The following is a 22,611-nucleotide window of genomic DNA, read 5'->3' as shown; positions in this document are numbered from 1 at the left end:
CAGAGGAAATAGAGAAGAAGGGATATAGAGAGACACTTGTAGTCTCACCACTCATGACCTATCCCACCACAGGTAGGGAGCAGGGATTGAACCCAGTTCCTTGCATATGGTAATCTGTGCATTTAATCAGGTGCACCACTGCCCATCCCACAGAAAGCAGCACATTTCTCAATGTCAGTGCAAATCTAATATTTCCTCAGGAGGAATGGAAAATGGAAATTTAAATTGAATCTTGCAGACTCGACATCACTCATTAGTTTCAACCTCTCACACCTTTCTTCTTTAAAATTTTTATCAGTGATTTAATAATGATTAAAAATTTGTAAGTTAACAGGGTTACAAGTTCACACAGTTCTCACTGACAGAGTACCATGTCCCATTCTCCCCACTGGAAACTTCCTTATTCTTTATCCCTCTGGCAGTATGCAACAAAATTATTCTTGGGGTACAGAAGGTGGGAGATCTGGATTCTGTAATGACTTCTCTCCTGGACATGGACATTGGCAGGTGGATCCATACCCCCAGCCTGTTCCTATCTTTCCCTGTGGATTTGGGCTTTGTGGAGTTGAGTTTCTAAAACACATTGGCGAGATTGTCAGCACAGGGAATTCAGGATGGCCTAATGGTAGTGGCAACATCTTGGTGGCAGAAAGGTGGTAGTAAAGCAGGATAAATTATTAAGTAAATAGGAACCAATAAGTAGGAATAGAGCAGATGAAACTAGAGGTCTTTATGTGGGGAGAAGCTAGGAATACTACTTGATGTTCATTCCAAGGGTCCCATGACTTCCTTTCATACCTTTTAAGGTTTATAAAGGTTAAAATGGTAAAATATTTTAAGTATGTCTCCTTGTTTGTTTTACACTAAGATATTCTGGACAAAGTCATGTACGCAAAGACAATCTGCATGGATTCCGTGCAGTTCTGGGGGAAGCAGTATGATGTTCACAGCCTCTATGGGTACAGCATGTCCATAGCCACGGAGAAGTAAGTATTGCTTCAATTCTAGACCTTCTCACTATTCTGAATTTTTTTTTTATTTAAATTTTTAATTTAAGAAAGGATTAGTGAACAAAAGCATAAGGTAGGAGGGGTACAACTCCACACAATTCCCACCACCCAATCCCCATAACCCACCCTCTCCCATGATAGCCTTCCCATTCTCTAGCCCTCTGGGAGCATGGACCCAGGGTCATTGAGGGTTGCAGAAGGTAGAGGGTCTGGCTTCTGTAATTGCTTCCCCGCTGAACATGGGCGTTGACTGGTCGGTCCATACTCCCAGTCTGCCTCTCTCTTTCCCTAGTAAGGTGTGTCTCTGGGGAAGCTGAGCTCCAGGACACATTGGTGGGGTCTTCAATCCAGGGAAGCCTAGCCAGCATCCTGGTGGCATCTGGAACCTGGTGATTGAAAAGAGAGTTAACATACAAAGCCAAACAATTTGTTGAGCAAACATGGATCCCAAGATTGGAATAGTGGAGAGGAAGTGTTGGGGAGGTACTCACTGCAAACTCTAGTGTAATCCTGCTTTCAGGTATATATTTTGCAGTAGTTTATGGATACGTGTGCGCATACGCTCTCTCTCACAGAAACTGGTGTATGTCTAGGTTATGGGACTTTGTTAGAAAGTGAACTACCTGAGATGAAATTAGAGTGTACTATAAAAGGAAAGGTCTCACCCGAGTAATGAAGCTGAAGGGTTGTCATTCCACACGTGAAGTCTCTGGATACACTCTGAGGTGAAGCATGTTGAGATGGCAATCGTTGCTTTGGTTAGGTTGTGATCGGCGGATGCAATATTATTTGGTATGGATTGGGAGAAGCATACGGGAAAGTGAGCCCTATCCATGGGTGCCAGGACTGGGGGAAGTAGGGGCTCTATAGTGAAGATGTGAGGTTCCTGCTGTCTTAGGGTTCAAAAAGACAATCAATAGTTAATATTATCATCACATTATTTGTTAATTGGGTTAACTTTGAAAAGTCCCTTTGTTATGGTTTGCTGTACAGTACCCAGTATCTTGTATATAGCTGTGCTATTGGAAGCCTCCAATCTACTTGGTCTAGGCTTTTGAGAGAGTCCGCATATCAAATACGTAGCCTATCTATTAAAAAGATTCAGTTTGTCTCCTGAGAACCTTTGAGACATACAATTGATTTCCCCCTCTCATATTAATTAACTACTGATTTATATGTCTACATTTTGCTAGGAGTGTACATAAACACCATTCCCATCACCAAAGGACCGTGACCCATCCCTCCCGCCCATTCCCACCCCCCACTGGCCCAGAAAGCTACATGTCTACCCCTCACCACTGGGTTTTTTCTTTGGTGCCCTACTTACAATTTGATCAGGTCCTGCTTTTAGTTTCCCTTTCAGATCTTCTAAGTCAGCTTCTGTTGATGAGTGGGATCATCCCATACTCATCTTTAACTTTCTGACTCAGTTCACTTAACATAATTCCTTCTAGCTCTGTCCAAGATGGGTCAGAGAAGGTGGGTTCATTGTTCTTGATAGCTGCATAGTATTCCATTGTGTATATATACCACAGCTTTCTCAGCCATTCATCTGTTGTTGGGCACCTGGGTTGCTTCCAGGTTTTAGCTATTATGAATTGTGCTGCTATGAACATAGGAGTACACACCTCTTTATAGCAGAATAGTCTACAGTCGACTAGTATAAACAGAAGATCCAGCCATGAAGTAGATAGAGGCCAACAAAATAGCTCACTTGGGAGAGTGCCTCCTTTGTTCTGCCCTCTACTGCACTGGGAGTAAGTGAAGTGTTGTGGGTCTTTCCCTCTCTTCTTCTGTCTTTCTATCTCTGTCTCTATCTGGAAAAGGTCAGATCAGAGTTATGAAGGAACTAGAATAACAACAACATCATAAAAATACAGAAGGAGGAGGAGAAGAAGGAGGAGATGGAGGAAGAGAAGGAAAAATCAGTAATATTCAGACAAAGAATATTTCCATGGTTAAAAGTTAGGACATTAACATTATCTATTCCCTTGATAATAGTAACAATTCATTTAAAAAAATCTATGCTTCAATTAACTTACAACATTTATGTTTGTGTCCCAAGCTTGAACTTTCATAATTGGTCTGAAAGATGGCACTTCTAGAACACATAATTTTGTTTTATTGCTGTTTGAGAACAGGAATTTCAATAAAAACATAGTTTTAAAAAATTAATTATTTATCTGATAGGACAAAGAAAGATTGAGGCGAGGGTGGTGAGATAGATGAAGGAAGGGGCCAGGTGGTGGTACACCTGGTGAAGAACACAAATTACAGTGTTCAAGGTCTCGGGTTCAAGACCCCAGTCCCCACCTGTAGGGGGAAAGCTTCACAAATGTGAAGCTGGGCTGCAGGTGCCCTCTGTCCCTCTTCCTCTTTATTTCCCCATTCCCTTCCAATAACTGGTGGTCGTGATCTGAAAGGTGGCTCAGTGACTAAGGCATTAGACTCCCAATATCTGGTAGTCTCTATCAAATAAATAAAGATAATACAAATTTTTAAAAGTAAATTAAAAACTTTAAAAAGATAGAGGAAAGAGAGAGTGAGACACACACACACACACACAGAGAGAGAGAGAGAGAGAGAGAGAAAGAGAGACTTGCAGCACTGCTTCCTTTCTCATGAAGCTTCTTTACTGTGTGTGGGGACTGGAGGCTTGAACCTGGCTCTTTATGCATGGTAACATGCATACTCAGCCAGGAGCATCACTGCTTAGCCCCAAAATGTAGTTTTCTTTGTTTTTTTTTTCAATTTTTTAAAAATATTTATTTTATTTATTTATTCCCTTTTGTTGCCCTTGTTTTATTGTTGTAGTTATTATTGTTGTTGTCGTTGTTGGATAGGACAGAGAGAAATGGAGAGAGGAGGGGAAGACAGAGAGGAGGAGAGAAAGATAGACACCTGCATACCTGCTTCACCGCCTGTGAAGAGACTTCCCTGCAGGTGGGGAGCTGGGGTTCGAACCGGGATCCTTATGCTGGTCCTTGTGCTTTGCAAAGCCACCTGCGCTTAACCTGCTGCACTACAGCCCGACTCCCAAAATGTAGTTTTCTATGTAGCACCTTTCAAAGGAATTTTCTAATCCACCATATACCTTGTCTAAAAAAAATAAGAAGAAGGGGAAGAAGAAGAAGAAGAAGAAGAAGAAGAAGAAGAAGAAGAAGAAGAAGAAGAAGAAGAAGAAGAAGAAGAAGAAGAAGAAGAAGAAGAAGAAGAAGAAGAAAAGGAGGAGGAGGAGGAGGAGGAGGAGGAGAAGAAGAAGAAGAGGAAGAAGAAGAGGAAGAAGAAGAAGAAGAAGAAGAAGAAGAAGAAGAAGAAGAAGAAGAAGAAGAAGAAGAAGAAGAAGAAGAGGAAGAGGGAGAAGAATGATAAGAAGAAGGAGGAGGAGGATGAAGAAGGAGAAGAAGAAGAAGAAGAAGAAGAAGAAGAAGAAGAAGAGGAAGAAGAAGAAGAAGAAGAAGAAGAAGGGGAGGAAGGGGAAGGGGAAGGGGAAGGGAAAGGGAAAGGGGAAGAGGAAGAGGAAGAGGAAGAGGAAGAAGGAGAAGAAGAAGAATGATAGCAGGCCCTCTCTCTTTCTCTCTCTCTCTCTCTCTCTCTCTCTCTCTATATATATATATATATATATATATATATATATATATATATATCCCACCCCTCTCAATTTCTTTTTCTCTATTCAATAGTAAAAATAAATCAAAATATTTTAAAATATATAGCTAAGAGATGTAGAGATACTATATATAGATATATTAGACAGTCAGTCAGTCAGTGTGTGTCAAGCTCTGTTCATCTTTGGAATTATCTTGTCAGAGACAGTACCTAAGGTTTCAGCTCAACTATATATTTAGCCTCAAATTATACCATCATATCAAAAATTATATTTTGTCTTCATAAAACTCAGTTTTTAAACTCAGTACAACAGTATACATCATGGTACATGGGTAAAGAAGTTCTAGGAAAAGAAAATGTACAGTACAATGTCATGATACCTTTGTGAAGGTCACCTGTACAATTCTGAATAAACTCATATATCTTTTACTGATAAGGTCTCACTGATGGATAAAATTGTCAATAATATAGAAGCAGGGATTCTCTCTGCTCTCTCACCCTTCTTCATTCCCTCTGTGAAATGAAATAATAAATATGTTTTGGCATAGTGTATTACTAAAGCAATGTTCAGTATTTTGGCTGGATTTTTCAGAACTATATCAGAATGTATTTGAAATGAAGATTTTTAGACAGTATAAATGTTTTACTAGAATTAAAAAATAATTTCATTTAAACTTCAGAGCTGTAGAAAAAGTCTTTCCTGGCAAGAGAAGTTTTATCCTTACCCGGTCCACCTTTGCGGGAACGGGAAGACATGCTGCACATTGGCTGGGTGACAACACGGCCTCCTGGGAACAGATGGAGTGGTCCATCACTGGGATGCTGGAGTTTGGCATGTTCGGAATGCCCTTGGTGAGGAGATTCCCAGTGTGTTACTGATGAGAGTTGTGTATTCGATGGTGTAGAAAATTCTCTGGGGAGAGCTGGCTGCCCTGCTTTATCCACCCTCCCTACATATTCCTAGGTTGGAGCAGATATCTGTGGATTTGTGGTTGATACCACAGAAGAACTTTGCAGAAGATGGATGCAGCTTGGGGCATTTTACCCTTTCTCCAGAAACCATAATGCCGAAGGTTACAAGGTAAATGGTTCTTAGTCCCTGTATGCTGACATAATCCTATTGTCAGCAACGTGCTTGTATGTGTATCTGTGTAATTTAGTCTTGGAGGGTAAGTATCACTTTGTGGTTTCAGAGGATACTTCTCGAGTTCTAGAAATATTTTCATATAAAAAATAGTCAAGTGAGAACATCATGAAAGTAGTTTGTCACAACTTAGTTTATGTCTACTTACAACACATACAAGTATGTTAAATGATAGTTTTCACATGATACCAACATGTTTTTGAATCTGATTCTTGGATTGTAACAGTGTAACTTCCAGGTAACTTTACTTTTACAAAACAAAATAGTACAAATACAAAAAAAGAATACTACAGAGTATTTTTCAATGTCTTGTTAAAAAGAAACATAATAAATGACAGCTGCTAATCAGAAAAGAGTTTACAATAGTATGTACTAACTAAAACTGGTATGGCTGGCTGCACACAGTTAAATGTTAAAAACGTATGTATTTATTGGTAGAAGCTGAATTATGTCATGCCTTGAAAATGAGAATACGCCAGGCACCCACAGGTATATTTTCCAAAGGGACTGGGGAAATTGAGACCATTCATTCAGTGAAGTAAATGCTGGTTACGATCTTGGATGGAGCTTGAAGGAATCATGTTAAATGATATAAATCAGAATGAGAATGATAAAAATAAGAAGATTTCACTCATAGGTACGCTTAAGAAAGAAGCACCGAAAGGGAAAACACAAAATAGAACTTGGACTAGGTTTGGTGTCTTGCAGAGGATTCTGGGGAGGGTTTTGGGAAGAGAGGGAAGGAGTTGGAAGAACTTTGTGATGAGAGTGTTTGTGATGAGAGTGTTTTTCAGATGTCTGTCACAGGGAGTTAAGAGATAGGATCCATGTTTCAATAGCTGTACTGTATTCCCTTCATCTCCCCAATTAAGAAAAAGAAAAAAAAATAATTAGGGCCCTAGGCGGTAGCGCAGCTGGTTAAGCACACATGCACAAAGCATACATATTCAGGTTTGAGCCCCCAGTTCCCACCTGCCCGGGGTGTGTGTGTCTCTTTGCAAGTGGTGAAGCAGGTCTGCAAATGTCTTTCTCTTCTCCTCTTTGCCTTCCCTTCCTCTCTAGATTTCTCTTTGTCCTATCCAACAGCAACAACAACTATAACAACAATAGCAATAAAACCACAAGGGCAACAACAAGAGCAACAAAATTGGAAAAATAGCCTCCAGGAGCAGTGGATTTGTAGTGCTGGCACTGAGCCCAGTGATAACCCTAAAGGGAAAAAAAGAGTATTCACTGTTCATAAAAGCATGTTACATATAGTTACATATAGTGTATCAATTCTGTTTCAGAAAAACTCAAGAGCTCAGCTAAGAGGGGACATTACAGAACAAGAGTGGACAGTCTAGATTCTAAATTCCTTATCTAGCTGAGGGAGCTGTTAAGAAATCTGTAGTTCAACACATCTTTGATGGAGCTTGAAGAAATTATGTTAAGTGAGATAAGTCAGAAAGAGAAAGATGAGTATGGGATAATCACCTTCATAGACAGAAGTTGAGAAATGAAAACACAAAGCAGAACTTGGACAGGATTTGTAGAATTGCACTAAAGTAAAAAACTCTGGGGATGTGGAGGGGGTAGATTTTTAAGCTCATTTGTATTGGAATGGGTGTAGGGGCATAGATCTATGGTGGTGGGAATTATGTTAATCTATACTTCTATTAACCTATTAAAATAAAGAAATTAATTAAAAATAAATCTGTACTTACAGGGGTTCCTAATGTGGAGTTCACACAACCTGCTTTCTTCTTCCATGAACCAAATTAAACATAGAATTATACATTAGGGGCATGTTGCAAACCACTCATGAAGAAAAGAACTAGGGAGTGAGAGAAAGCAGAATTATTAGACTACAAGTCAAGTAGTGAAACTGAAACATAAAGGAATAAATTTTGATAGAATTACAGATCGTTAGCTTAATTCTGAGGGTGTTTGTTGGCCCTGTGAGGAGTACCCAAGGTGACACTGATGATTGAAATAACCCTGTGTTACCCAGAAATAGACCTGAGCAGTATCCCCACCATGCTCACTGGTTAGCAAGTCACAAACGAAACATGTCTGCAGAGTAAGCTTGATGGTGGACACAAGGTGACAGTAGCTTGTGCCCTCAGTTAATTGTGTAGCTCATAAGAGACCCAAGCAGACTGACTGACTTTCCTTCACCTTGAAGGAGATAGTCAGTTGATCTAGTTAGATGTTTTATGCAGGGTTCAATTTCAAAAGAGTGATTTCTTAATGTAGATATATGTTAAGAGGGGAAAGGGAAAAATGGTATAGAAATGTAGCTTGTAGGAAGAGGAAGCAGCAAATACACAAACAATCAAACATCATATAGGGCTACTTAAACTAACTCCTAGCTGGGGGAGCCTGGTTTTAAAGAGCTGAGTGAACTTTCAACTAACTAAGAGTCCCTATCAAAGAGTGTCCCTATCCACAGCTTACATTCCCAGCAACTCTCCTGAGCAGAGTCAATTAACAGACTTAAGTAAACTATTTATGTTTTTAGTTTGGTATTTTATATGTTTCTTTTTCCAGAAGGACCTGTTTATCCCTCAAATTTTGTAACTGCTGGACAATACAATGACTCTAAATAGTTTGTCTCTTTCCTATGTGTAGCTTCAGGATCAGAGGGATTGATTGTACATGAAACTTCTCCTTTGAGGAAAGAACACACAAATCTTATAGATTTTAGGAATGGGAGGGTCAGTCCCCATCCTAACATCTGTTTGATATAACACTTAACTGTTTCTAGTGGACCGAACAATTATGAAAACTCAGGGCTTAAATTGCTTGCTCTGAAATGACCAACAACACAGAGCAAGACATTCTCCTTCTTTATTACTTAGAGTTCTATAAGAAGACTTCCCCCAAGTTCAAAGTTATCAGATTAGTCTAGCAACTGTTTTCCCTTGTCAGTGAGCCAGACCTGAATTTGTCTAATGACAAAGGGTGAAATGGCAAGAGATCAAACAAACACATTTCAAGACATAATCTTTGAATGCTTCTCATGCACTAAGTCTTCATCGACTGAGCCATGTGTCAACACGGAGGACAAAGTAAAGTTGTGGGGAACTATACTCCACTTTGGTAGTAGAACCCACAGTGTTACAGAGTAAAGATCACAGTAGGAAACATGACAAATAAGATAGGTGAAAATTTCTTGTTAAAATATTTTTTCCATCTTAGCTGTAAGCATATATTTGGATGAGAAATGTTTATTTAAATAAATTTTAATTGGAGGAACATTGTGTCAAATAAAAATAGAAAATTTCCATGTGCCGAGATCATGAACTATAAATATTTATATAAACTGGTTAAAACAATTATTTTCAAAAATAAGTAGATCAAATTCAACATTCATTCATAACTTTGCTTTTCTCATTTTAATTTTTCTTTTCATCTTACAGCATCAAGATCCAGCATTCTTTGGGCAGGACTCCCTTTTGGTGAACTCTTCAAGACACTATTTGAACATCCGTTATACCTTGTTACCTTTCCTCTACACTCTGTTTTATAAAGCCCATGTGTTTGGAGACACAGTAGCCAGGCCATTCCTCCATGAGTGAGTACTAAGCTCAGATATGTTAATTTCTTTAAAATCATATTTAGATGTATATTGAAAAGGCAGTAAACTTAAGTGAACATATGATATACAACTTTATTTTTCTTTATTGGGGGGAGTAGCAGTTTGCAGTTGACAGTAAAATACAGTATTTGGTACATGTGTAACATTTCTCAGTTTTCAACCTCACCTAGGTCCTCCTCTGCTATCATGTTCTAGGACCCGAACACTCTCCTCCTTCCCTGTGGAGAGGCATTTACTTTGGAGCAATACACCGACTCCAGTCCAAGTTCTGTTTTGTGTTTCCCTTCTTTTCTTATTTTTCAACTTCTGTCTGTGAGTGGAATCATCCTATATTCATCCTTCAATTTCTAGCATATCTCACATAACATGATTTGTTCAAGCACCACCCAGGATGAGGTGAAGAAGGTGAATTTACCATTATTTATTTATTTACAAAAAAAAAACAAACACTGACAGAAACCATAGGTAAAACTCCACACAATTCCCACCACCAGAACTGTATATCCAATCCCCTCCCTTGATAGCTTTCCTGGTCTTTAACCCTCTGGGAGTATGGACCCAAGGTCATAGTGGGATGTAGAAGGTGTAAACATCTGGCTTCTGTAATTGCTTTCCCGCTGAACATGGGCATTGACAGGTCAATCCATACTCCCACCCTGTATCTCTCTTTCCCTAGTGTGTAGAGTTTTGGGAATCGGAGCTCCAAGACACATTGGTGGGGTTGTCTGTCCAGGGAAGTCTGTTTGGCATCATGGTAGCATCTGGAACCTGGTGATTGAAAAGAGAGTTAACATATAAAGCCAAACAAGTTGTTGACTAATCATGAACCTAAAGGCTGGAATAGTGCAGATAAAGAGTTGGGGGGGTCACCATTTTTAATAGCTGAGTAGTATTCCATTGTGTATATAGACCATAATTTACTCAGCCACTCATCTGTTGCTGGGTGATGTACAAATATGTACTGAGTTTAAATCAACCAGTGATATCCATTTCTGTTCTTTTGCAAGCAAGCAGTATAAATATATATCATGTGTTAATTTAAATTCATCAAATTGTCCAATGCTATTTTTGTAAATAGGATTAGTGTGGTGATAGATAAGAATAAGACATATATGAGGTTTAATGGAATTTTAAAGGGAATGGATATGTAGGGCAGACCACGAAGTAAGATTAAACAGAATTATTGAAAGCATATCTTGTATGTACTACAAAAGGCATCTAAAGATCCATCAAGAGCAGAGTATCTTTACAGAGCCGTGGAGTTGTACTGCTTTTGTGTTTTGTAGCAAAAAATAGGATCTTTCCCCAATAAATGACTAAAGATCATTTCAAATTCATGTTAGCAATAGGGGGTATATAAAGAAAAAAATAAGTAAAGGTAATAAAGGATATGCCAGGTTTTTAGTACTTTTTAAAACTTAAGAATTGAATAGTTGTTTATTTTTATTTATTTTTATTATTTATTTATTTAAAAAAGGAGACATTAACAAAACCATGGGACAAGAGGGGTAAAACTCCATATAATTCCCACCACCAGATATCCATATCCCATTCCCTCCCCTGATAGCTTTCCCATTCTTTATCCCTCTGGGAGTATGGACCCAAGGTCATAGTGGGATGCAGAAGGTGGAAGGTCTGGCTTCGGTAATTGAACATGGGCATTGACTGGTTGATCCATACTCCCACCCTGCCTCTCTTTCCCTAGTAGGGTGGGTCTCTAGGTAGTGGAACTCCAGGACACATTGGTGGGGTCCTCTGTCCAGAGAAATCTAGTTGGCATCATGCTGGCATCTGGAACCTGGGATGCACTTCATTTATTTCATTAAAGACAGAATGTTTTAACACATACACACAAACAAAACAAAACAAATAAACCAGAGAGAGCAGAGCATATATGCAGTGCTAGGATCAAATGTGGAACATAAGGCATGCAAGTTCTGCACTCTATCAACTGAGCTATTTCCCCCACTTCAGAACAGTTGCTAATTAAAGATGAAAAGTACTTTTTCAGAGCTAGAAATATAGCTCATATTGGGATAATTTTCATGCTGTGGTGTTTTCCCCTCTCTTTGTCTGGACAAGTCAGTCTGGATTACTGACAAAAAAAACCAAAACTTTATCATAAGATAATCATTTTTGAGCCTTCTAGATTTATGTATTCCCTCATTCCTTCTCTTATTATTTCTTGCCTTTCTTCCTTTTATGTGTCATTTGAATCACATGATTTACTTCAAAATGATGATCAAAGCTTAACAATCACTTGGAGAATAATTGAAAAGATAAACTGAAAGGAAAATTATATCCTTTTTTTGTCATTATGTAGTAAAATGTTTCATTGTCTTCAGGTTTTATGAAGATCCAAATAGCTGGATAGAGGATACTCAGTTCTTATGGGGCCCTTCACTACTTATTACTCCTGTCTTGAGACAGGTAAGTTTTTTTCTTATCATTTCCACAAACTCCCTCCTTAAGGGCAGCTTTGTATAACAAAATCTAGGCTAAATTCTAAACCATCTATGTTGCTCATTAGACTGTTTCAACTTGATAAATGTCAGATTAAATTCTTTGTTTTTAGAAAAGCATATATAGAGTGAAAGAGACCACTTCCAAGAGCTTCTTCCATGTGTGTGGAGCTAGGCTTGAATCTGCCACACAGATAGCAAAGCAATGCACTATCCAAGTGAACCATTTCATTTTTTAAAATATATGCTATTTAATGAAAAATGAGAGAGAGAGAGAGAGAGAGAGAGAAAGATGCACTAGTCAACTGTAATTTATGATAGTGTGGGGGACTGACTTTGGGATCTTAGAGCTTCAGGCATGAAAGTCTTTTTGCATAACAATTATGCTAGTCCCCTCCATCTCTGCCCTCAGTGCACTATTTGACTGACCCTTTTAAGTTATTTATTTATTTTTTTGGACTTCCAGGGTTATCACTGGGTCTCAGTGCCTGCACTACCAATCCACTGCTCCTGGAGGCCATTTTTGTTGTCCATGTTGTTACTATTATTGGATAAGACATAGAGAAATAGAGAAAGGAAGACAGATAAATACTTGCAGACCTGCTTCATAGTTTATGAAGTGACCCCCTTGCAGGTGGGGATCCTGGGGCTAGAACTGGGATCTTTGTGCTGGTCCTTGTGCTTCCTACTATGAAAGCTTAACTTAACCTGCTGCACTATTGCTCAGCCCCCAAGTTAAATTCTAAATGATTTAAAAACCAAAGAAATTTTGAAAAATCATGAAAACATTAAGTGGATTATCCAGTAAACAATATGTAAATCAGAATATTGTATTATAGTATTCTTCTGGACAAGATAGTTTTATGAATTAAAAATTGAATCTCACATTTAACTAAGCTATTTAAATTGAGATTTGGGATTTTGCTAAGTTATAAAAAACTTGAAAGCTAGCTGTATTTGAAAGTTTTTATACCTATTTATTTATTATTGAATAAAGAAATTGAAGGGGGGAGTTGAGAGGGAGAGAGGCATAGAGATACTTGCAGCCCTGCTTCACCAATCATGAAGCTTTCTCCCTGCAAGTGGGGAGAAGGAACTCTGACCCAGGTCCTTCCACACACACTGTAATGTGTGTGCTTAACCAGGTGCACAACCACCTAGCTCCAAAAGCTAGCTGTTCATGAGAAAGTTGAAAGTAGCTTCATATGTACATAAAGATATACAGAAATAAATGTATTTACACTCATAGTTACCTTATTGACCATAGGAAAACAAATGCAAGTATATATTTTTTAGTTATCATTTAAACTGATTTCATTTTCTCTCATTTTCTCTTGGTATATTTTCCCTTGTGATAGCATGTAAAACTAGTAAACTAAACTTTTGACTATTGCTCTGTGAAATATTGAAGTATATAAATACAAGAATTTTTTCTTTAACTATGAAAAAGACCCTATGAAGATTTACTATCTGACATGATTACTTTATTTACTTTATTGTAGGGAGCAGAAATAGTGAGTGCATACATCCCTGATGCTACTTGGTATGATTATGAAACTGTAAGTAACCTTTATATAAAAATACTATTATAAGTGTTTACTTATCAAACAGCTTCATAAGAAGCATCATCTCTAAACTTATACCTATCTTCAGTGTTGTGTTCAATACTATAAAAATAATTTCAAACTTTATAAATTTGTAAAAAAATTATGCAAGTAAATATTTTATTGTGCAAAATAGTGCATTTGTTATATAGTTTTATACAGTTATATTACCATCTTCTATTCCCTCCTTAATTATTTTTTATTGCCATCATTGTTATCACTGAGGCTTGGTGCCTGCATGATGGTCCTATTGCTCTGGCTGCCACTTGTTTTTTTTCATTTTTTATTTACTTTATTAGTGATTTAATAATGATCAACAATATTGTGGAATAAGAGGGGTAAAATTCCACATAGTTTGCACCACCAGAGTTTCACGTCTCATCCCCTCCATTGGTAGCTTCCCTATTCTTAATTTATTTGGGAGTATGGACCAGGATCATTATGGGTTGCAGAAGGTGGGTGGTCTTGCCCCATTGATTTGACCCATGTGTCTCCTTTGCAACCTTACATCTTTTGTTGTTGTTGTTGCTACAGAGAGAAATTAAGCGGGAAAGGAAATAGATAGAAGGAGATACTTGCTGTTCTGCTCAACCACTTGTGATGCTTTCCCATTGTACATGCGGGCCAGGGACTTGAGCCAGGGTCTTTGAGCATGGGAACATGTTCACTCTATTGGACGCATCAACACCTTACCCTCACCACTTGTTTTTAAATTGTGACAATAAAGATCAAGAGAAAGTTTAGTGAAAAGTATATCATTGTTTCTTCTATTTTGCATGTTCCTGTTATTGCTAGAATAGATGAGCATTAAGCTAATTTGCTTTTATAAGGTTCATCTGAAGTTTGGAAAACAGTAATGACATCAATATACGACCAATTTATTTTTTAATTTCTTAATTGGGGGATTAATGTTTTATATTTGACAATAAATACAATAGTTTGTACATGCATAACATTTCTCAGTTTTCCACATAACAATGCAACACCCACTTGGTCCTCTGCCATCCTTTTTGGACCTGTACTCTCCCCTGCCACCCAACCCAGAGTCTTTTACTGTGGTGCAATACACCAACACAACTAATTTATTTTTAACTAACCAGAATCATTTTCCAAAAGAATTGATTTTACATATCATTTGTATGTTTTACTAATCAAAGCCTTTACTTGTATAGAAAAAATAAACTTTCTTTTTTCTTTTACAGAGAGACAGAGAGGCAGAATGAGAGTTGGTGAAAGATACCACAGCACTGAAACTTTCGTTTTTTTTTAAATTTCAATATTTATTATTATTATTATTATTATTTAATTTTTTATTTAAGAAAGGATTAATGAACAAAAACATAAGGTAGGAGGGGTACAACTCCACACAATTCCCACCACCCAATCTCCATAACCCACCCCCTCCCATGATAGCTTTCCCATTCTCTAGCCCTCTGGGAGCATGGACCCAGGGTCGTTGAGGGTTGCAGAAGGTAGAAGGTCTGGCTTCTGTAATTGCTTCCCCATTGAACATGGGCGTTGACTGGTCGGTCCATACTCCCAGTCTGCCTCTCTCTTTCCCTAGTAAGGTGTGTCTCTGGGGAAGCTGAGCTCCAGGACACATTGGTGGGGTCTTCAATCCAGGGAAGCCTGGCCAGCATCCTGGTGGCATCTGGAACCTGGTGATTGAAAAGAGAGTTAACATACGAAGCCAAACAATTTGTTGAGCAATCATGGATCCCAAGCTTGGAATAGTGGAGAGGAAGTGTTAGGGAGGTACTCACTGCAAACTCTAGTGTACTACTGCTTTCAGGTATATATTTTGCAGTAGTTTATGGATACGTGTGAACATATGCTCTCTCTGACAGAAACTGGTGTATATCTAGGTTATGGGATTTTGTTAGAAAGTGAACTACCTGAGATGAAATTAGAGTGTACTATAAAAGGAAAGGTCTCACCCGAGTAATGAAGCTGAAGGGTTGTCATTCCACACATGAAGTCTCTGGACACAGTCTGAGGTGAAGCATGTTGAGGTGGCAATCGTTGCTTTGGTTAGGTTGTGATCGGCGGATGCAATATTATTTGGTTAGGATTGGGAGATGCATACGGGAAAGTGGGCCCTATCCAAGGGTTCCAGGACTGGGGGAAGTAGGGGCTCTATAGTGGAGATGTGAGGTTCCTGCTGTCTTAGGGTTCAAAAAGACAATCGATAGTTAATGTTATCGTCACATTATTTGTTAATTGGGTTAACTTTGAAAAGTCCTTTTGTTATGGTTTGCTGTACAGTATCCAGTATCTTGTATATAGCTGTGCTATTGGATGCTTCTAATCTACTTGGTCTAGACTTTTGAGAGAGTCTGCGTATCAAATACACAGCCTATATATTAAAAGGATTCAGTTTGTGTTTTGAGAAACTTTGAGACATACAATTGATTTTCCCCCTCATATTAATTAACTACTGATTTATATGTCTACATTTTGCTAGGAGTGTACTTCAATTCTGTGGGGGCCAGGCTCACACAAGACAAAGTAGCACATTATCCAAGTGAGATATTTTTGCAATGCAGGAGACTGAACATGGAACTTTAGAGCCTCAGGCATGAGGGTCTTTTGCATAACCATTGTGTTATCTCCTCAACTCCAGATATATATTTTTTTTAAGTCAGGAGACAAGCCATTACTCTCCATTCATATGATGTTCATTTTCATTATAGTAAAGTTTCTATGTATGAATGTCAATTCTTTTAAATTTACTAGCAAAGATAATAGTAAAAATAAAAATGATTACCCCATAACAGGGTGCAAAAAGGCCATGGAGGAAACAGCGCGTGGATATGCCTCTCCCGGCTGACAAGATAGGTCTGCACCTTCGAGGAGGCTACATCACCCCCATACAACAGCCATCAGTGACTACATCTAAAAGGTAAAGACAAAGATCATGAGTGGAGATCTTAAATGTATTTCATTTTAATATGTAGCATGGTTTCAATTGTACATTGTTAGAAATCTCTATATTAAAAACAAATGAACATGATTGGTTTAGAAAATACTCTATCAAAAATGCAGTGTCATTTTCAAACAATCTATATAATTAAAAGCAATTGCTTTGTAATGACACACAAAATATTAAGTCATGTCTATTCCAGATATCAACACATTTGAATTTCTTTTTTTTCCCCTCTTACTCCTCCTCATCCTCTTTCTTCTTCTTTTTCCCTTTGGTAGTGCTTTAAGGTTTCATCACCCCAGGCTGACTTTTTATGCAGACAGAGAGACAAAGAGGCAAGGAGAAAGACAGTAAAGAAGACAAACAAACAAACAAAAAACAGCCCAATTTTTTCTTCAGTTTGACGGGGGTCCCACTTGAACCGATGAAGTTTACCTGGCAAAACATCCCATAAGAGAGTCCCTCTCTCCCCTTAATTTCTGGCATTTTCCTCATAATATTAGAAATGTGTTCATCAATATTATTTATTCTTCTTTTGTCTAGGTTATTCTATCTCTAGACTATATATTCCATGAAGGAAAGGGCTTGAACTCATTAAACCAAAAGGAGTGTAAGGTTCATGACAGGCTATTTTTTTCTAATTATTTGTTAGAAAGGAAAAACAAGCAAACAAAAAACTATTAAGTGAATGAATGAATGGATATATTGTAGGAGCTTATTTTTGTATTTTATTAGATATTACTTTATATACGTTATTAATTTTATACTATTTAATGACTGCTCTAGAAAATTTTCTATAAACTAGAGGCATATTGACCAAAATAAACTTATTTTCTGGTGAACAAATGCTGAAAGGAATATATTCTTTTTTTTAATTTTCTTTATTGGGAAATTAATGTTTTACATTCCATAGTAAATACAATAGTTTGTACATGCATAATATTTCCCAGTTTTCAATATAACAATAAAAACCCCATTAGGTCCTCTGCCATCCATTTTGGACCTGTATTCTCCCCACTCCACCCCAGAGTCTTTTACTTTGTTGCAATACACTAATTTCAGTTCAGGTTCTACTTGAGTTTTCTCTTCTGATCCTGTTCTTCAACTTCTGCTTGAGAGTGAGATCATCTCATAGTCATCCTTCTGTTTCTGACTTATTTCACTTAACACGAAGTTTTCAAGGTTCATCCAAGATCAGCTGAAAACTGTGAAGTCACCATTTTTTATAGCTAAGTAGTATTCCATTGTGTATATATACCACAACTTGCTCAGCCACTCATCTGTTGTTGGATACCTGAGTTGATTCCAGGTTTTGGCTATTAAAAAATGTTCTGCTAAGAAAATATGTGTACATAGATATTTTTGGATAGGTGTGTTGGGTTCCTTAGGATATATCCCAGGAGAGGAATTGCAGGATCATAGTGTAGGTTCATTTCTAGCCTTCTGAAAGTTCTCAGGACTGTTCTGCACAGAGACTGGACCAATCTACATTCCCACCAGCAGTGCAGGAGGGTTCTTTTGGCCCCACAACTTCTCTTGCATTTGCTGCTGTTACCTTTTCTGATATATGACATTCTCACAGAATTGAACTGGTATCTCTTTGTTGTCTTTATTTGCATTTCTCTGACAATTAGAGACTTGGAGCATTTTTTTTCATGTGTTTCTCGGCCTTTTGGATCTCTTCTGTGGTGAATATTCTGTCCTCTCCGCATTTTTGGATGAGGTTATTTGTTTTCTTGTTGCTGAATTGGGAAAGCTCTTTATATATTTTGGTTATTAAACTCTTTGTCTGATGTATTGTATGTATTCTGTGAGGGGTCTCTTGGTTTGGGTAGTGGTTTATTTTGCTATGCAGAAGCTTTGTAATTTGATGTAGTCCCATAGGTTTATGCTTGCTTTCATCTTCTTTGTAATTGGATTCATTTCATTGAAGATGTCTTTAAAATTTATGCAGAAAAGAGTTCTGCCAATATTTTCCTCTAAGTATCTGATAGTTTCTGGTCTAACATCCAAGTCCTTGATCCACTTGGAATTTACTTTTGTATTTGGTGAAATATAGTGTTTCCATTTCATTCTTTTGCATGTTTCAATCCATTTTTGCCAACACCATTTGTTGAAAAGACTCTGGTATCCCCATTAAATAGTCTGGGCATTTTTGTCAAAGATTAGATGTCCATAGGTGTGGAGGCTTACTTCTGGGCTCTCAATTCTATTCCACTGGTTATTATGTCTATTCATGTTCATGTACCAAGCAGTTTTGATTATAGTGGCCCTATAATACAATTTCAGATTTGGGAGTGTGATGTCTCCAGTTCTGTTCTTTCTTCTCAAGACTGCTTTGGGAATTCTAGGTCTGTTCTGGTTCCAGATAAACGTTTATAACATTTGCTCTATTCTCCTAAAAAAATGTACTTAGGGTCATAATGGGGACAGCATTAAATTTGTATATGGCTCTGGGTAGTGTATTCATTTTGATGATGTTAATTCATCCAACCCATGAACATGGAATATCTTGCCACTTCTTTTTTTTTAATTTAAGAAAGTATTAATTAACAAAACCATAGGGTAGGAGGGGTACAATTCCACACAATTCCTACCACCCAATCTCCATATCCCACCCCCTCCCCTGATAGCTTTCCCATTCTCTATCCCTCTGGGAGCATGGACCCAGGGTCATTGTGGGTTGTAGAAGGTAGAAGGTGTGGCTTCTGTAATTGCTTCTCCACTGAACATGAGCGTTGACTGGTCGGTCCATACTCCCAGTCTGCCTCTCTCTTTCCCTAGTAGGCTGGGTCTCTGGGGAAGCTGAGCTCCAGGACACATTGGTGGGGTATTCAGTTTAGGGAAGCCTGGCCAGCATCCTGATGACATCTGGAACCTAGTGACTGAAAAGAGAGTTAACATACGAAGCCAAAAAAAATTGTTGAGCAATCATGGACCCAAAGCTTGGAATAGTGGAGAGGAAGCGTTAGGGGGTACTCACTGCAAACTCTAGTGTACTTCTGCTTTCAGGTATATTAGTTATCCTTTGATGATTTTGTAGAATTCATTTGTAAAGCTATCTGGTCCAGGGCTTTTATTTTTAGGAGGGTTTTTGATAACTGTTTCAATTTCATTAGCTGTGATGGGCCTGTTCATGGTATCTTGTTCCTCTTTACTTAATTTTGGAAGTTGTAGGTATCTAGGAAATTGTCCATTTCTTCCAGGTTCTCTAGCTTGTGGCATATAGTTGTTCATAGAAGTCTACCATGATATGCTGAAATTCTGCAGTGTCTGTTGTGATATCTCCTCTTTCATTTATGATTCAATTTATATGTGTCTTCTCCCTTTTTTGTTTTGTAAGTCTGGCTAAAGCTTTTTCGATTTTGTTCACTCTTTCAAAGAACCAACTTTTACTTTGGTTGATCTTTCGTATGATTTTATTATTTTCAATGTTATTTATTTCTGCCCTAACTTTAGCTATTTCTGTCCTTCTGGTTGCTTTAAGATTCCTTTGTTCTTCTTCTTCTAAATCTATAAGATCAGACTGTTTATTTGTGCTTTTTCTTGTTTCCTAATGTGTGCTTGTATGACTATCAATTTCCCTCTCAGTACTGCCTTAGCTGTGTCCCAATTATTTTGATAGTTTGTGTCTTCATTTTTATTGAACTCTAGAAGGATTTTGATTTCTTCCTTGATTTCCTCTTTTACCCAGTAGTTGTTAAGTCATGTACTGTTAAGCTTCCACATTTTGGAACTATGACTAATCCTTTGTTGATTATTTTTTTTTAATTTATTTTTTTATTTAAGAAAGGATAAGTTAACAAATCCATAGTGTAGGAGGGGTACAACTCCACACAATTCCCATCACCCAATCTCCATATCCCACCCCCTCCCCTGATAGATTTCCCATTCTCTATCCCTCTGGGAGCATGGACCCAGGGTCATTGTGGGTTGCAGAAGGTGGAAGGTCTGGCTTCTGTAATTGCTTCCCCGCTGAACATGGGCGTTGACTGGTTGGTCCATACTCCCAGTCTGCCTCTCTCTTTCCCTAGTAGGCTGGGTCTCTAGGGAAGCGGAGCTCCAGGGCACATTGGTGGGGTCTTCAGTCCAGGGAAGCCTGACTGGCATCCTGATGACATCTGGAACCTGGTGACTGAAAAGAGAGTTAACGTACAAAGCCAAACAAATTGTTAAACAGTCATGGACCCAAAGCTTGGAATAGTGGAGAGGAAGTGTTAGGGGGGTACTCACTGCAAACTCTAATGTACTTCTGCTTTCAGGTATCTATTTTGCAGTAGTTTATGGATACGTGTGAACATATGCTCTCTCTCACAGAAACTGGTGTATATCTATGTTTTGGGTCTTTGTTAGAAAGTGAACCACCTGGGATGTAATTAGAGAATACTATGTAAGGAAAGGTCTCACCCAAGTAATGAAGCTGAAGGGTTGTCATTCCACAGTTGAAGTCTCTGGACACAGTCTGAGCTGAAGCATGTTGAGGTGGCAATCGTTGTGTTGATTAGGTTGCAATCTGCAGATGTCATATTATTTGATATGTATTGCGAGAGGCATACGGGAAAATGGGCCCTATCCAAAGGTTCAAGGACTGAGGGAAGTAGAGGCTCTATAGTGGAGATGTGAGATTCCTGCTGATTTAGGGTTCAAAAAGACAATGGATAGTTAATATTATCATCATATTATTTGGTAGTTGGGTTAAGTTTGAAAAGTCCTTTTGTTAGGGTTTACTGTACAGTACCCAGTATTTTGTATATAGCTGTGCTATTGGTTGCTTCTGATCTACTTGGTCTAAAAAAGAGGTCTGTACTCCTATGTTCATAGCAGCACAATTCATAATAGCTAAAATCTGGAAGCAACCCAGGTGCCCAACAACAGATGAGTGGCTGAGAAAGCTGTGGTATATATACACAATGGAATACTATGCAGCTGTCAAGAACAATGACAGCTTCTCTGACCCATCTTGGACAGAGCTAGAAGGAATTATGCTAAGTGAGCTAAGTCAGAAAGATAAAGATGAGTATGGGATGATCCCACTCATCAACAGAAGTTGAGAAAGAAGATCTGAAAGGGAAACTAAAAGCAGGACCTGACTAAATTGTAAGTAGGGCACCAAAGTAAAAACCCTGTGGTGAGGGGTAGACATGCAGCTTCCTGGGCCAGTGGGGGTTGGGAGTGGGTAGGAGGGATGGGTCACTATCTTTTGGTGGTGAGAATGGTGTTTATGTACACTCCTAGTAAAGTGTAGTCATATAAATCACTAGATAATTAATATGAGAAGGGGAAATTTAATTGTATGTCTCGAAGTTTTTAAAACACAGACTGAGTCTTTTTAATATATAGGATGTGTATTTGATGTGCGGACTCCTTTGTTGATTGTTAAGTGTTAGTTTAATTCTACTGTGGTCTGAGAAGCTGCTTGGGATGAATCCAGTGCTCTTGAATTTGTTGATGCTGTCTTTGTGGTCTTACATATGGTCTATCCTTGATAATGGCCCATGTGGACTTGAGTAGAATGGGTATTCCAGTTTCTTGCAGTGAATGACTCTGAAAATGTCCAGTAGTTCTAGTTTATCTATCTCCTCATTTAGTTCCTTCATTTATTTACTGATTTTCTGCCTGGATGATCTGTCAAGTTGAGAGAGTGGGGTGTTGTAGCCCTCTACTATGACTGTGTTGCTGTTAATATATTGCTGTAGATTGTTCTGTAGATGTTTGATGTATTTAGATGGCTTCTTATTGGGTGCATAGATGTTAATAATTAAGTCCTATTGATTGACTGATCCACTGAGCATTAAGCAGTGTCCTTCCCTATGTTTTTAAATTTTGTTTAATTTAAAGTCTATCGTGTCAGATATGAGAATAGCTGTTCCTGCCTTTTTTGTGGGCCATTGGGTTCTATGATGGTTTTTCATCCTTTCCCTTGAGTCTGTGTTTGTCTTGTTGAATTAGGTAGGTTTATTCTAGACAATATATTGTTGGGATGTGTTTCCTACCCATCTTCCTACTCTGTGCATTTTAATAGGTGAGTTCAGGCCATTGGCATTTATTGATATCAAAGATTGAAGATATTTTAATGCCATTCTTGTAGAGTTTTAGAGTGTTCTTATCTATGGCCTATTTATGGTGGTCTGACTCTTTATAGGAGACTTTTCAGAACTTCTTTCAGGGCAGACTTGGTGATAGTTGATTCCTTCAACTGTTGCTTGTCTGAGAAGATTTTTATGCCTCCATTTAGTCTGAATGACAGTCTAGCAGGATACAGTAGTATTGGTT

The 22,611-nt window shown here is 38.2% G+C and overlaps 1 protein-coding gene across 1 annotated transcript in view; it reads left to right on the top strand.

Moving 5' to 3' along the window:
- SI (sucrase-isomaltase) overlaps positions 1-22,611 on the top strand; it is a 143,875-nt gene that overhangs the window by 63,137 nt on the left and 58,127 nt on the right. Inside the window, exons 14-20 of the mRNA XM_007523647.1 lie at positions 869-986; positions 5,300-5,471; positions 5,584-5,700; positions 9,168-9,322; positions 11,692-11,776; positions 13,311-13,367; positions 16,190-16,314. Of these exons, the coding sequence (XP_007523709.1) occupies positions 869-986; positions 5,300-5,471; positions 5,584-5,700; positions 9,168-9,322; positions 11,692-11,776; positions 13,311-13,367; positions 16,190-16,314 (829 nt within the window). The remainder of the gene's footprint in view (positions 1-868; positions 987-5,299; positions 5,472-5,583; positions 5,701-9,167; positions 9,323-11,691; positions 11,777-13,310; positions 13,368-16,189; positions 16,315-22,611) is intronic.

The sequence above is a fragment of the Erinaceus europaeus genome, chromosome 14, assembly GCF_950295315.1.
Source record: "Erinaceus europaeus chromosome 14, mEriEur2.1, whole genome shotgun sequence".
Lineage (NCBI taxonomy): Eukaryota > Metazoa > Chordata > Mammalia > Eulipotyphla > Erinaceidae > Erinaceus > Erinaceus europaeus.
The sequence above is the reverse complement of the archived record's forward strand: the minus strand, read 5'-3'. Positions and strand labels throughout refer to the sequence as shown.